This window comes from Xenopus laevis, chromosome 8S (assembly GCF_017654675.1).
Source record: "Xenopus laevis strain J_2021 chromosome 8S, Xenopus_laevis_v10.1, whole genome shotgun sequence".
NCBI classification, from domain to species: Eukaryota; Metazoa; Chordata; class Amphibia; order Anura; family Pipidae; genus Xenopus; species Xenopus laevis.
The window spans coordinates 46,644,541-46,662,051 of NC_054386.1; the positions used below are offsets into that span (position 1 = coordinate 46,644,541).

Genomic DNA, 17,511 nt, shown 5'->3' on the forward strand with positions numbered 1-17,511 from the left:
AATGTGAAAGTGCAGAGGACTCTTATACATGTGTGTGTGTGTGTGTGTGTGTGTATATATATATATATATATATCTATATATATCTATATCTATATCTATATCTATATCTATATCTATATCTATATATATATATATATTGTGGGGAATAGCTCAAAGCAGCGGGTAGGGCTCAGGTAAAACAGTTCTTACAGAGGAGACAGGAGGCTTAGGTTTGCAACAAAATGACACAGGCTCCTGCCTGGAGTTTATTGTTCCAAACGGACAACTTAAACAGGCACAAGTTCCGTGCTATAACAGTCAAATAATAAGGAAAACCTCACCGGTTTGCAGTGTTACAGTCCATAGGAAAGTTTCTTGCTGTGGTAACAAACAGTTGCTCTTTTGAGTTGCAGTCAAATACACAGTTTGTTCACAAACACTTCACATCGTGTGTTCAGAGGTTCTCTCTCTGACTCCCAGTACAACACACTCCCACTCCCCGCCAGGCTCTCTTAACCAGTCCCACCTGCGGACTAATTGGGCAGCCTAATGAACTATCCTTGCTCCAGGGTCCTAACCTGTCTTACCCTGGAGATTTAAAGGAGCCAATACCTCAGGCTGGGTGCTATATACCTCCCATCATATACAGGCAGCCTATTGGGACATAGCTCTTTGTCACATACCTCCCCCCTCTGTTCGAACCCGGGGTTTCGGACACCATTAGCCACCATACAGTGGACCCTTGACAAGGCATCTGCTCTACCCTGCAGTTTGCCTGCTCGGTGTTCCACTGTAAAATTGAAATTCTGCAAGGAAAGGAACCAACGTGTGACCCTTGCATTTCTTTCTTTTGCCTGTGACATCCAGGTTAAGGGAGAGTGGTCCGTAATGAGCACAAACTGGCGGCCCAGAAGATAGTACCGCAAAGCTTCCAGTGCCCATTTAATTGCTAAGCACTCCCGTTCAACAATACTATAATTTTTCTCTGCAGGGGTCAACTTCCTGCTCAAGTAGACCACTGGATGCTCTTCTCCCCCAACTAACTGTGACAATACCGCACCTAATCCCACACCAGAGGCATCAGTTTGCACAACAAATTTCTCTTTGAAATCGGGTGCGACCAACACTGGATCTTGGCATAAAACCACTTTCAAATCTTGGAATGCCTCCTCTGCCTCAGGACCCCACTTAATCATTGTGGACCCTTTCCCTTTGGTCAGGTCGGTCAAAGGAGCAGCCCTACTTGCAAAATTTGGAATGAATCTGCGATAATAGCCCACCATACCAAGAAAAGTACGGACCTGCTTTTTAGTGAGCGGCTGGGGCCAGTCTTTAATTGCCTCGACCTTGTTCACTTGAGGCTTGATAACACCTCTCCCTATAGTGTACCCCAGATAACGGGCTTCTTCCAAACCTAGGGCACATTTCGTGGGATTTGCCGTCAGGCCTGCTTCTCTAATGGAATTTAGGACGGCCTGTACTCTGGGGTGGTGGCTTTGCCAATCCCTGCTAAATATGACCACGTCATCCAAATAAGCAGAGGCAAAATGTTGATGAGGTCTAAGAATTTGGTCCATAATTCTTTGAAATGTGGCTGGGGCCCCCTGGAGGCCGAATGGCATACGAACATACGGGAAGAGCCCTTGTGGGGTAGAAAAGGCTGTTTTCTCCCTAGCTGTTTCTGACATTGGTACCTGCCAATACCCTCTAGTTAGGTCAAGAGTTGTTATGTACCTAGCAGGACCTAGTCGTTCAATCAACTCGTCAACCCTTGGCATAGGGTAAGCATCAAACTTTGAGACTTCATTTACCTTCCTGAAGTCATTGCAAAATCGTATAGACCCATCTGGTTTAGGAACAAGCACAATGGGACTATTCCACTCACTTACAGACTTCTCAATTACCCCCAAATCCAGCATCCTTTGCACTTCCTCGTCCACTGCCTGTCTACGGGCCTCTGGGATCCGATAGGGCTTAAGGCGGACCCGAACCTGAGGATCAGTAATGACATCATGCTTTATCAAATTTGTACAACCTGGTATGTCAGAAAACACCTCAGTGTTTCTTTGCAGAAACTCCCTGACTTCTTGCTTTTGTGGCTCTGACAAGGTTTCAGCTATTTTCACCTTTTGTATACCCTCCTGGGTAGGAGGAAGGGGTTGAATTATAGCCGTGAGGACTTCTCTGTCCTTCCAGGGTTTTATTAAGTTTACGTGGTAAAGCTGTTCTTTCTTCCTTTTATTTGGTTGGTAAACTTTATAGTTCACCTCACCTATTTTCTCGATTATTTCATACGGGCCCTGCCACTTAGCCAGGAACTTGCTCTCAACTGTTGGGACAAGAACCAATACTCTGTCCCCAGGGTTGAAAGTTCGAAACTTAGCTGAACGGTTGTAAACCCGACTCTGGGCCTCCTGTGCTTGCTGCATGTGTTCCCTGACTATGGGCATGACTGCAGCAATTCTATCCTGCATGAGGGTAACATGTTCCACCACACTCTTATGGGGTGTTACTTCTTGCTCCCAGGTCTCTTTTGCTACATCCAAGAGACCCCTGGGGTTACGACCATACAATAGCTCAAAGGGCGAAAAGCCTGTGGATGACTGGGGCACCTCTCTAATGGTGAACATAAGGTATGGCAGTAGACAGTCCCAATCCCTCCCATCCTTATCTACCACCTTCTTTAACATGTTTTTCAGGGTTTTGTTAAAGCACTCTACCAACCCATCAGTCTGGGGGTGATAAACAGAAGTTCTTAACTGTTTAATTTTCAACAGCTTACATAGTTCCTTCATAACCCGAGACATAAAGAGTGTACCCTGGTCTGTGAGGACTTCTTTAGGGATGCCAGTGCGGGTAAACATATAGAACAGCTCTTTAGCAATATTTTTGGAGGCTGTGTTTCTTAAAGGGACTGCCTCAGGATACCGCGTAGCATAATCCTTAACTACAAGAATATACTGATGGCCCCGAGCTGACTTAACCAGTGGCCCTACCAAGTCCATTGCAATTCTTTCAAATGGGACCTCAATGATAGGCAATGGCACTAGAGGACTACGGAAATGAGGTACCGGGGCAGACAGTTGGCATTCTTGGCAAGATTCACAATACCCCTTCACCTCAGCAAATATACCGGGCCAATAAAACCTTTGTAAAATTCGCTGTTGGGTTTTCTCCTGACGTGGGTGACCACCCAGGTGGTGAGTGTGAGCCAGGTCCAAGACCATTCGCCTATAGGACTGGGGCACTAACAACTGCTCTACCACCTCCCCTTGGATTTTGTCAACCCGGTACAGTAAATCTTGACTGACAGAAAAATGGGGAAAGACACTCTAAGCACCAGGTTCCTGAGGTTCACCATTAATTACCTTAACATTTTCCCAGGCCCTATTCAGTGTAGGGTCCCTCATTTGGGCTGTTCCAAAGTTAACCCGAGAGACCTCCAAGTCTGGCATATCGGATGCTTCGGAGGGCTCCAAGGGCAACTCTGTTTCACCTGCTAGTACCTCTAGGGGAAAATGATCTGCTTCAAGCATGGTCTCCCCTTCAGTAACTACCTCTGAGTTAGGTTCACAAACCCCTGGTGCATCCTTAGGAATCCCTTTCTCAGACCCCTGTGGAGAACCTTCCTTTCCCCAGAGCTTCCAAAAGAGGGGAAAGTCTCGTCCCAAAATTACACTATGCATCAAAACAGAGGAAACACCCACTTCATGACATGCAGTACCAGTAACAGTTTCAAATGTCACTATAGCAGTGGGATAACTTTTACAGTCTCCATGAATACAGAGCACCCCAAGATTACGTTCATTAACCTGGTCTGGGCTTACCAAACTGGCATGCACCATTGTCACTAAGCTCCCGGAATCCAACAGAGCTTGAACAGACTTTCCACCCACCTTTACCACCGCCATATGCAAGTCAGTGTCTGCGGTGCACACAGGGTGAGCAAACAACGACACCTGCTGAGCCGAGTGACAATCCATGGGCTCTGAAGGTAGTGGGCACCTGGCAGCAACATGACCCCACTCATTACATCCCCAGCATTGCACTTGGCCTCGACCCTTGGTTGGAGGGGACAGCTGAGTTTTGTCAGCTCCTTTAGACCATTCTATAGCCTTTTGGTCAGCCCTGGTATCCTGGGGACCTTGCAGATGGATGTTTTGTGGCTGGCTTGCGCTGTTGTGGAAACAATCCTAAGTTGTCCTCAGTGGCAATATAGCGTTCCACCATTTCCACCAGGTGATCGGCTGTCTGGGGATCTGCATGACTCACCCATCTCCTCAAGGATGGCGGAAGAGCTCTCAGAAAGCGATCCACAGTGACCCTTTCGACGATTTGAGGAGCTGACAGGGATTCTGGCTGCAGCCACTTTTTCACAAGATGAATTAAGTCATACATCTGGGCACGGGGAGACCTCTCCTGCTGGTATGACCACTTGTGCACCCGTTGAGCTCGCACGGCTGATGTAACACCCAAACGGCGGAGTATCTCCGTTTTTAACCTGTCATAGTCTTTGGCATCGGCTATGATCAAATCAAAGTATGCCTTTTGGGAATCTCCAGTCAGAAAAGGCGCTACCAGACCTGCCCACTGGGACTTGGGCCAAGACTCCCTCTCGGCAGTCCTTTCAAAAGTATGCAGATATGCCTCAACATCATCATGTGGCGTCATCTTTTGCAGAAAACGACTGGCCTTAATGGAGCTATCTGTGTTAGGGGCCCCACTTGACACATTGGACCCCAGTGCAGCCATCTGCTGTAACACATCCGTCAAGAGTTGTCGATCAGCCTCAACCGCCTTTGCTAATGCTGCCAGTTGAGCTGCAAGCAAACAATTAGTCTCTTGCTGGGTGGCCATACTCTGCCTCTGGATGGCATTGGTCTCTTGCTGGGCAGCATTTGCCTCCTGCTGACTAGCATTGACTTTGGCCAGCTGCAACACAAGTTCCTCCATGTTGTTGAACTACAACTCCCACAGTCTGCAGCAGATAGCACTGCCCTATTATGCTCACTGTCTCTCTGTTGCCCGCATCCGAAACACCATTTGTGGGGAATAGCTCAAAGCAGCAGGTAGGGCTCAGGTAAAACAGTTCTTACAGAGGAGACAGGAGGCTTAGGTTTGCAACAAAATGACACAGGCTCCTGCCTGGAGTTTATTGTTCCAACCGGACAACTTAAACAGGCACAAGTTCCGTGCTATAACAGTCAAATAATAAGGAAAACCTCACCGGTTTGCAGTGTTACAGTCCATAGGAAAGTTTCTTGCTGTGGTAACAAACAGCTGCTCTTTTGAGTTGCAGTCAAATACACAGTTTGTTCACAAACACTTCACAGCGTGTGTTCAGAGGTTCTCTCTCTGACTCCCAGTACAACACACTCCCACTCCCCGCCAGGCTCTCTTAACCAGTCCCACCTGCGGACTAATTGGGCAGCCTAATGAACTATCCTTGCTCCAGGGTCCTAACCTGTCTTACCCTGGAGATTTAAAGGAGCCAATACCTCAGGCTGGGTGCTATATACCTCCCATCATATACAGGCAGCCTATTGGGACATAGCTCTTTGTCACAATATATATATATATATATATATATATATATATATATATATATATATATATATATATATACACAAGAGAGAAAAACCGCACCAACAGGTCTTTATACAAAAATAGAAAACCTTTTATTCAACGTTTCAGCTCGACCGCTGAAGACGGCTCCAGCGGTCGAGCCGAAACGTTGAATAAAAGGTTTTCTATTTTTGTATAAAGACCTGTTGGGCGGTTTTTCTCTCTTGCCTATGACTATTGACACATGTAACCAGCACACAGGCATTGCTTTTTTTCGGTTATCCGTGTGCACTGTACTCAAATTTGCTCTATATATATATATATATATATATATATAATTCCAACGTTTATGATGCACTAATCCCAATGTATATCAAAGTCAAGGGTGCTGATCCCAATAGCAGTGAGTAATTCCGCTTCTTAGTTATATTGGTCCAACCAGATCGCACTCCATATTTAAAACATAGCTTTTATTAGCTTGTTAAAATGTATCACAAAATGGCATTCTTCACAACATAGTAGCAGCGTCATTTGTATCAAGACACTTATCTGTTAAAAGTCCAGCATAAACGCTATATCCATCCACACTCACGCGACGTTTCGGGACACATCCGTTCCCTTTCTCAAGCGTATGTATCGTGTAGTAGCGTGTAGGACTCCATTGCACACACTTTCTGCTTCCTCGTTAGGTGGGGCATACGTGGTAAGTAACTGTGATGATGCTTCCTCACCTGGAGGTCGGATCTGCACGTCAGTCACCACATATCTCCACCCTCCCGTTACTATGCAAAGTCCATAGTTACCAAAGAAAAGAAATATATCAGTAACAGCAAATTACATGGGCATTTTTCACTATATCTGATGATTGTAGTTGTTTAAGCAGATTATGCCAAAATGAAAAGCAAAAGTTAACAGATGAATGGCAAAAAAAATTTTTTTTTAAAAAAATACAAAAATACTTATAAAGAAAATATTCAAAAAATATACACAAAATAATATTATTAGTTACCCGAAATATTACTACTCACCCTAAATGAGTACTTTACAGAAATAAATGCAAGTCAAAATCACGATTTAGACCCCTTGGACTGAGAGTCCCTAGCCTGTCAATCCATTTAACTTCTGCTCTTTTTAATGCTAGAACCTCTTTTCAGAGGTGGGACGTGTTGGATAACTCTGAATTTCAGCTCCTCTGATGTATGTCCTTGTTCTAAACAATGTCTAGAGACTGGCAATGATCTATTGCCCACGTGTATAGTTGATCTATGTTGAGAAAACCTATCCTTCACCTTCTGGGTGGTTTCTCCAACATAGACCAACCCACATGGGCACACCAGCATGTATACAACAAAATTAGTATCACACGTATTATAACCCCTAATTTGATACTTCTGATCCCTATGTGGATGGTCAAAATCAGGACCTACCAATACAAATCGACACTGGGCACAACCCTTACATCTATACATGCCCTCTTTCTTGGGACCCCAAAACATTGCCTTATTAGGTGGTTTCCTTATGTCTGCATTCACTAATCTACTCCCTATGGTTGCTCCTCTGCGATAGGACATCATAGGGCCTTGTTGAAACTCTAGAATTGAAGGATATGCATCTTTTAATAAGTGCCAATGTTTATCTAATATGCATTTAAATTTGGAACTGGCAGAATTATACTGGGATACATATGCTAATCTATTACCTGTAGTACGCGATCTCTTGATGTACATCCAAGAATCCCTTCCTTAGCAGCCTGTTGATTTTTTTGTATTAGCTGATTCGGGTATCCCCTATCTGTAAGTTTCCTAGACATTATTTCTAAGTCTTGTTCCAGGACCACTGGATTGTTTGTAATTCTACTCACTTAACACTGAATTCATTGAACGTGAACTTACGAATGTTAAGCAAGAACTTGCTGAATTGCAGGACACCATCTCTGATGTCATGAGTACAGATGAACTATCCGAATTTAGATTGAAAATGGACACCTTAATAGAGAAGTACAAGTCTGAAGTGATTACACGTAAAAAGCAGAAATTCGATAGAGATACGCTTGACTATGAAAAAGGTCATGTGTATAATTGGACACAATCTAATCGAGGACGAGATGGAAGTAGAAATGCTTTCCAACAATTAAGAGAGGGGCAATCACGTTCCACTGAACGCGCTAGAGAGAGAGAATTTAATTTTTTATCCACAGGAAACGAAAGACCAGACGAGGTGGAAAAAGGAGGAAACAGAAATATGAGGACACAGAAGGAACGGAAAATACAACCAAGGAGAGAAGCACGCAACAAATAGTATACAACCTTTCATCTGTGGAGCTGACACCAATACAGATGAAAGTTCTATCATATGGACTCAATTACTGCCCAACATCTAAACTTGACTCTTTTCAATTACAGGTAGACTAAAAGTACATTTTTCACAGAATCAGGAAACAATAAATGTAAACCCAGTCCCTGTTACAGGGTTTGATACTAACAGACTGGGTTTACGTAATAAAAGTAAATTTGTTCCCCCAACATCTTATTCCACTGTGGAAACATATATAAACAAAGTGAAAACTGATGTAGAATCATTTTTAAAATTGCCACTCAGCTTGAGTAATTACAATATGAGTCGTGATGAAATAGACGCTTTATCACAACTGTCCTCTATGTCACACATAACAATTAAACCTTCTGATAAAGGAGGGGCAATTGTTGTGTTGGACACAGATAAATATATATCCGAAATCAATAGACAACTTTCAGATAAAACAGTGTATAGAATTAAAGGGTGACCCTACCACTTCCTTTAAAAAAGAACTGGATGGTGCTTTACATAATGCCTCTCAGCTGGGGATAATCACAGAGAAATCTAGGACATATATGATGGTGGACTATCCTATTATTCCACTCATATATGTCTTACCAAAAATCCATAAGGATCCAATAAATCCGCCAGGCAGGCCAATAGTGGCAGGCATAGGTTCCTTGACGAGTGATGTAGCCGAGACTTTGGATAAGATATTGGGTCCCCTGGTACAAACAACTAGATCTTTTGTAAGGGACACCAACGATTTCTTAGAAAAACTTTCCCAAATACCTATGATAGAGGGGGTGTGTTGGCTTGCCACCTTTGATGTGGCAAGTCTATATACATCGATTCCTCATATGGATGGCTTAAAGGCAACCAAAATTTTGTTGAATCGATCAGGTTTGTACAGTGATGCAGAAATAGAATTCTTCATGGAGATGTTGAGCTTCATACTACATAGAAACTATTTTCAATTTCGGGACAAATATTACTTGCAGGTGCGGGGGACGGCCATGGGGTCCAGGGTCTCCCCGTCATATGCCAACTCCTTTATGAGTTGGTTTGAGGAGGAGCATGTCTATCAAAATGTACTCTTCACTAGGCACTGTTGTGCCTGGTGGAGGTACATCAATGACGTGTTCCTCCTATGGCGGGGTGACCTGGACTCCTTGGCCGTCTTCCGTGAGGCAATTAATGGGGCCCATAATGACATTAAATTCACGATGACAGCTGATCTCCAAGTAGTTACTTTCTTAGATGTATTGGTTACACGAACCGAGACAGGGTTTGATACTCGTATCTATACAAAACCCACGGATCGAAATCAACTTCTTTCTTATGACAGCTTCCATCCCCCCTCAGTTAAGAGATCGATTCCTATCAGCCAGTTTACCAGAGTGAGTAGAATTACAAACAATCCAGTGGTCCTGGAACAAGACTTAGAAATAATGTCTAGGAAACTTACAGATAGGGGATACCCGAATCAGCTAATACAAAAAAATCAACAGGCTGCTAAGGAAGGGATTCTTGGATGTACATCAAGAGATCGGCGTACTACAGGTAATAGATTAGCATATGTATCCCAGTATAATTCTGCCAGTTCCAAATTTAAATGCATATTAGATAAACATTGGCACTTATTAAAAGATGCATATCCTTCAATTACAGAGTTTCAACAAGGCCCTATGATGTCCTATCGCAGAGGAGCAACCATAGGGAGTAGATTAGTGAATGCAGACATAAGGAAACCACCTAATAAGGCAATGTTTTGGGGTCCCAAGAAAGAGGGCATGTATAGATGTAAGGGTTGTGCCCAGTGTCGATTTGTATTGGTAGGTCCTGATTTTGACCATCCACATAGGGATCAGAAGTATCAAATTAGGGGTTATAATACGTGTGATACTAATTTTGTTGTATACATGCTGGTGTGCCCATGTGGGTTGGTCTATGTTGGAGAAACCACCCAGAAGGTGAAGGATAGGTTTTCTCAACATAGATCAACTATACAGTGGGCAATAGATCATTGCCAGTCTCTAGACATTGTTTAGAACAAGGACATACATCAGAGGAGCTGAAATTCAGAGTTATCCAACACGTCCCACCTCTGAAAAGAGGTTCTAGCATTAAAAAGAGCAGAAGTTAAATGGATTGACAGGCTAGGGACTCTCAGTCCAAGGGGTCTAAATAGTGATTTTGACTTGCATTTATTTCTGTAAAGTACTCATTTAGGGTGAGTAGTAATATTTCGGGTAACTAATAATATTATTTTGTGTATATTTTTTGAATATTTTCTTTATAAGTATTTTGTATTTTTTTAAAAAAAAATTTTTTGCCATTCATCTGTTAACTTTTGCTTTTCATTTTGGCATAATCTGCTTAAACAACTACAATCATCAGATATAGTGAAAAATGCCCATGTAATTTGCTGTTACTGATATATTTCTTTTCTTTGGTAACTATGGACTTTGCATAGTAACGGGAGGGTGGAGATATGTGGTGACTGACGTGCAGATCCGACCTCCAGGTGAGGAAGCATCATCACAGTTACTTACCACGTATGCCCCGCCTAACGAGGAAGCAGAAAGTGTGTGCAATGGAGTCCTACACGCTACTACACGATACATACGCTTGAGAAAGGGAACGGATGTGTCCCGAAACGTCGCGTGAGTGTGGATGGATATAGCGTTTATGCTGGACTTTTAACAGATAAGTGTCTTGATACAAATGATGCTGCTACTATGTTGTGAAGAATGCCATTTTGTGATACATTTTAACAAGCTAATAAAAGCTATGTTTTAAATATGGAGTGCGATCTGGTTGGACCAATATATATATATATATATATATATATATATATATATATATATATATATATATATATATATATATATATATAAAGAAGCAATGTGACAGCACTCCAAGGATTTATAACATGAAGGTCAGTCAGGCAAACAAAAGGTTTATTATATCCGACGTTTCAGTTCCAGTGCGGAATTTTCATCAGGGAAGAACCGGAGGTGTGTACAGTGGGACATTTAAAACGTCCATTTGGCGCCAATAGCCGTTGCTTGGCAACCAGTAAACAATGTGAACATCGTGTAAAAGTATACATAGTGAGAATGCATGGCAGACATTATGTGCGTATATGACATAGTGTGCAATGAGTCGCAGACCTATTCACAAACACCTCTCTCTGTATAGCTCGCAGTCAGCAAGTACATAGATACAGTACTATCATTGCAAAAGGAGGGCATGATTACCCTTAGTGGGCGTGGCCGAAGTACTGTATCTATGTACTCGTGTGATGACTCAATAAACACATTTGTTTGAAGATTATTGGAGTGCTGGTCCATTTTTGAAATATATTTATATATATATATATATATATATATATATATATGAATCTCAAGCTGTTGCTGCTCCTGAAGAGGTAAGCCTTTGAGAAGATTTGAATGTACTCACCACCATAGCATCTGCTCTTTTGCCTCTCTGGACACACATTTGTGTTCTTCCTGTTCCACTGGGACAAGAATAGACCTTGTATTATTCTCATATTCCGTCTTGCCCACCTGATTGTTACTGATCACTGATGTTGCATAAACTGTCTGGCTGGAAGCCACTGTCGCTGATCTGTCATGGGTGCCATGGATGCTATCTTCTCGCTCGGAAGAATTGAAAGGTATATCTGGGTATCTATCTGGGCTCCTAGATAGATCAATCTCTGTGATGGCTTCAACTGGCTTTTCTCCAGATTTAGTATCTAGCTGAATCTCTGCAACTTCGCCATGATCTAGATGGTTGCCAATGTCACTGGATCGCTTGCCACTAGAAGGAAATCATTGAGATAATGCTAATTCTCCATCAACATTCTCCTTAGCTTTGCAATAACCACTACCGAGACCTTTGAAAAAGTGAGGTTGACAGTCCAAAAGGAAGACATCTGAAATGCAGGTGTTGCCCTGGAATATAGAATCTGAGGAAACACTGATGTATAGCTGCCACCAGTACATGTAAATAGACGTCCCTCACTTCTACAGCTGCTTTTATTGTCTGAAGGGATTCAATCTTAAATCTCCAAAGCCTTATAAATATGTTCAATCTTGTGAGAGAGGTGCATAAAACCCTTTGCCTCTCTGACTCTAGCACAGAAACCATGGCTTGTTTTGATCGGATATGTAGTTGAGCAAAATATTCTTCTTTTGCTCTTCCAGCAGCATTTGAGTATTCACAAAAAATATTTAGGTTGGCCTGAGAAAAATTCTATTTTGTAACCTGACGTTACCATCAAATTTACCCATGCATCTTCTGTCTCCTCTGCCCAGACTCCAGTGAAATTTAGACATCTCGCACCCACTGAAATCTAGGCAGGTGTCCCTTCATTGCTGTGCTGTGTGGGCTGAGTCTTGGGAGATCTTGCCTCCTTGGGCCTACTACTAGTATCTCTAAACAAACATTTTTCACAACACATTCTTCCATGCAGTATCAGCAAACCATGCCTTAAACTACAAGGCGTGTTGAGATGCAACAGAAATGGTCATATTTCTTAATGCCAACTTTACCAGGTCCACCGAAGTCTTGAAACAGATATTACACGCCTTCTTGATGTCATCTAAAATCTGCATCACTTGGTCCTGCACCATACCTCCTTCAACATTGCGGCCTACTTCCTCTGACCACAAAGAAAAAGGCTATTGCTGGCCCTGCCACCATATAAGCCTTTTTAAGCTCTGTCTCAAGCCTCTTGATTCCTCATTATCCAATTCTTCCAGATCAGAATTTTGCTCCTCTCTTTAGCTGTTACTGGGACTTGCAGAACTGCAGCCTTCTTAATGCCCTGAGGGGCAGCCTGAAAAATCCAGATCAAAATATGATGCGAGATCCGAGCAGCTAGCATTAGACCTGGCAGCAGGAGACAGAGCCAAGAACATTAAATCTGGCATTCTTAAGAGGAGAAGAATGCTTAAAATCACCTTAATCGACAGCCCCTTATTGAAAAATATTAGCTGCAATGTGCCGGCATTCGCCCATGTGCACGGCGACCTGGCGCTCGCGAAGGTGTGCTGGGGGGCAGTGTGAGTTTGGATGTCTGGAAGGGGGCCCCTGAGACTGCTAGGAGGACCCTTGTTATCACAGGCCCCGTGGGCTCCCAATGCTCCAGTCCAACCCTGAAGTCTAATATAAATTGCTTGCATAATCATTTGTCTTTAACAACAGGCTTATTACAGACATTACAGATAACAATTAAGTCAGCATCCAACTCAAAATACTTCTTCCCAGATGATTCAGCCATCTACACGAAACATATTAGAACTCAGATGTCAGCACACTTTTCACAGTGAATTACCTACCACAGAGTGATGTACCATACACCCACCTAAGGAGGCGGCACAATTCTCTTCAGCTAGAATCTGCTGGACCTGGAACCATAGCTCAGTGATAAAAACAACTCATTGGCTAAGCCGCAATTGCTGACTGCTGTTACTTGCAATGGGTTTTGTTATCAGTCTGCACCAGTAGCACTCCTCACACAAAGAAGCCAGCAATGCTGATAATATGTCCCCGGCCGCTAAGAGGGAACGTCGCCTGAGAAGGTGCTTTGGTATTCACTACAGCCGAACCTCAGGACTGGATTCCAGCCCTTAAGTGGACCAGGTGAGTCTGAAGTCCCTGCAACATGTACACATCATGACACAGTTAAAAAAGAGACGCATGTCTTGGGGGGAGGGATTAATAGGGCACATTTGCATGGAGAGGGGAATACTGAAGGTATGGCCAGGAAATGATTCTTCACAGCGAGGCCATGAGAATAAAGTTATGTTGTGATGGAATATTCCATTTATGTTTTTAAAAGGGGCTTGAATAACTTTTTGGACAGGGCATCATTTTGAACTTCATGAACAGTTATTCAAACCAAATGAACATTTCAGATTCTTGTGAATAATCTTGTCTGCACTTTCTTATTTCTGCATAAGCTACCTTAATGGCTCCTGTAGATATTTGGATTTCATGAAGTTTTCTCATGGTCCCATCTCTGTCCACAAAATATGATGATGCCAAATGATGAAGAGATTCAACACTCTGACTTCCATTCCCTGAGTGGCGATCTAGCCTGCTTTTATCCATGTACATTGTTAATGCCTCCTCACCTGCAAAACATAAAGAATACAGTGAATAGTTGCAATAGCATACAGGGGCAAAACTTTGGGGGCCTGAAAAAAAATTCTTAGGCCCTTCTTTGATTTTGTGGAGGGGGAGTTTGGGGTTGATTCCTCCACCCACAAGATTGCAGGTGACTACTGAGGAAGCATATCCCTTCCTCCCCACTACCATAGGGTCTGCATCCTCGGTTACGCCACTGATACACAACATCATAAGTAAACTAATATATAAACACATTAAATAAATAAATTATAGCTGTGGGTATAGTATTGCAATGAAAAAAGTTTGCTAATGGAAAAATCTTTGCAGCATGTTTACAAAGCAAATAAATATTTGGTTTGCAAACAATTTTAACTTTGTGAACATTTTGCCCCTCACACAAAAGTAGGAAGGATAGCAATGGCAAATTTTATAGTTTATAAAGTGCACAGTGTATGTAATAACATTTCCTAAAGGAAAAATATACCCCCAAAATTAATACTTGAGCAACAGATAGTTTACATCATATTAAGCGTCATAGTAAAGAATCTTTACTTAAATATATTTAAGTACATTTTGCCCTTTTACATTTCTTGCCTTGAACCACCATTTTGTGGTGGTCTGTGTGCTGCCTCAGAGATTACCTGATCAGAAATACTACAACTCTAACTATAACAAGAAGAAGTGTGGAAGCAAAAGAGAGAACTCTGTCTTTTAATTGGCTCATGTGACCTAACAAGTGTAGTTTGTTTCGTATGTTTGTGTGCACCGTGAATCATACGATTCTAGGGGACGGCCCTTATTTTTTAAAATGGCTATTTTTTATTTAGGATTACCCAATCGCACATACTACTAAAAAAGTATATTATTATGAATTATGTTTATTTACATGAAGCAGGGTTTTACATACGAGCTGTTATGCAATATATTTTTAAAGAGATCTACATTGTTTGAGGGGTATAGTTTTTCTTTAATGAAAAAGTTACCAAACCACCTTCAAACATGTTTGCAATGCAATAAAAGTGTAATGAAGAATGTTACATTGCAACATCCGAATTGTTGTTCTTATTTGTGCAAAATTTGTTCTCTTAGCAAATGTTATTACATTTACCCCCATAGGCGTTTTTTTTTTTTTGCGGAACAAATGAGAGAATTTTTGCAAATAAATACTGGCTTTTGATTTTCTGATCCAAAATCAGAAAATCAATGATTTTCTAAACCTTCCTGTTTAATTTAGAACATTAAAATGAAATCCAATATAAAGTTTGAGAAAGAAGCTTTTGGTTTCTTAGAGCACTGGTTTTTCACAATCAATATAACCGTGATATAACAAGATAAAATGGAGTGAGTGAAGAGGCAGAGCTTTGCTGCACACAATATCAATTAACAGAGCCACAAGACATGTTTAGGGTATATTGCATAACACAGTCCCACTCTACACCGTTAATTAGTAGTTAAATAAACATTAATTGATTAATCATCTGTTTCTATATTTGGTTTTAGGGTTTTTTAAACAATTTTGTCAATACCAGGTGCCTAGCAGTACTCCACAAACCATTTAATTTTTCTATACTATTATTACTATATAGCACTAGTAATAGTCCTGGTACTCTACAGTAAACAGTAAGTCTTCTTTAGAAATATGTTCTGATCTTTGAGATCTATCATGTATAAAAAAAGTTATAGAGAGGAAGGATTAGCCTGCTGGATCAATGTATTGGTCAGAAGACTCATTTCAAAGATGTTGCAACTAGGTAAAATTGTGCCAACCAATAAATACTAAAGATAAATACTAAGGCTACCATCATGAAACCTGGTAGGTAGGGATTGGCGAATTTTTTCGCCTTATTTCACCTAAAAAATGACGCCCATAGTATGGTGTCAGCGACATTTCACCGGCAGCGAATTTTTAACGAAACGGGTCAAATTAGCCCATCCCTACTGGTAGGCATATTGGGCACCTTATGACCGTAGGGGTGCCAGACAGACTAGACAGCCCTGAATTGTAGGTCATAACTAACAGGCTACTGACCAGAAAAAGCAACTAAAAGCAAACAAATCAAATGAAAAGGATAAGTATTTGTTATTAGCTGTTATTTAGGGTTGTATATTTAAATATTGTGGTTTAAATAGCAAAGTTTGGTATGCTATTGTGCTTACAGCAGGTTTGCCACAACCTGCTTTACTTTGCAGTTAGTTTTCCCTCAGTTTGAGGTAGGTGGGGTTAGATTAGTGCACCTGAACAGATGGTATAAATAGAACCCCTGGGATTCCAGTGAAGCTTGCTTTAGTGTAGATCTACACGGTCGATTTAGGTCCGACCTGATGCCACGCGGCAAAACGATGGCGTCAAGTCAGATGCGCTGGAAATAAGATAAGAAATAGAAAGACGCTGCGTGCAGTGCTTGCATCCGACAGTCGTGTCATGTTGGATGCACGCTGTGACTACATCCGACATTCCTACAACTGACCTTATCTTCGTTGCATCCAATTTGACGCCAGAATTTCATCACGTGCCATCGGATCGGACCTAAATCTCCCATGTAGTTCTACCCATAGTGTGTAGCTGCTCTTAAGTGTTGCTCTTTAATTGGAGTTATAAACACAGAAGTTTCAAATTAAAGGAGGTTCAAACAAGTTCAAAAGTTTGTTCTAAACTCTAATTTATTTTTTTCCCATTTTTTTGATCTGTAATTGGGTTAATAAGTGCTAGCAAAATTGAAGGTCTGACCCAGTGCACAGTCTGCCACATGTTTGCAGATTTGGAACAAGAGATCCAAACTGCTTACCTCTGTGGTGGTTGTGAGCAAATCACCTAGATATAACCTAGAGTTAATAGCATACTCTAAAAATTATGATATAATTGGTATCACTGAGACCTGGTAGGATGAAACATGTGACTCCACTGTGAATTTAAATGGTTACACCCTTTTTACAAGGGACAGAGGGATTGAAAGAGTGGAGGAGTGTGTTTGTATGTAAAGCCTGAATTAAAGCCATGCACTAAAGAAGTAACTATTGCTGGCACTGGTGAAGGTGTGTAATCCCTCTGGGTAGAAAGTTTGACTGGGCAAAAGGTTACAAAGAAAATTATCATTGGTGTATGCTATAAACCACGAGTATGAAGCCCAGCTACTTCTACAAATAGAAGCAGCTTCACAAATAGGTGAAGTTATTACTATGGACGACTTCAATTATCCAGACATTGACTGGATTAATGGGGTTCCCAAGACAGAAACAGCTAGTAGTTTTGTAAATATGCTGAATGACAATGGTATCTCTGCAACATTGGGAGATGCTTTTCACAGCGTTAAACACGGAACAAAAATGGAAAATTGGGAAAAATGGGAAACTTTAAATGCTGCTTAATAAATATACATGCTGGTATATTCCTCTTTTAAGCAAGGAACGTTGTGGCAAAGCAAAACCTTTTTGGTTCAATAGAAGTGGTTTTGAGGTGGGTAATATAAGACGTGCTTTTAAGGCTTTCAAGTTAGCTGGGACAGCCAAAACATTTATAAGGTACAAGG

At 41.6% G+C, this 17,511-nt stretch overlaps 1 protein-coding gene across 1 annotated transcript in view; it reads right to left on the reverse strand.

The window, feature by feature from the left end:
* brinp1.S (bone morphogenetic protein/retinoic acid inducible neural-specific 1 S homeolog) overlaps positions 1-17,511 on the reverse strand; it is a 172,063-nt gene that overhangs the window by 14,258 nt on the left and 140,294 nt on the right. Inside the window, exon 4 of the mRNA XM_018232907.2 lies at positions 13,820-13,989. Coding sequence (XP_018088396.1) covers positions 13,820-13,989 — 170 coding nt within the window. The remainder of the gene's footprint in view (positions 1-13,819; positions 13,990-17,511) is intronic.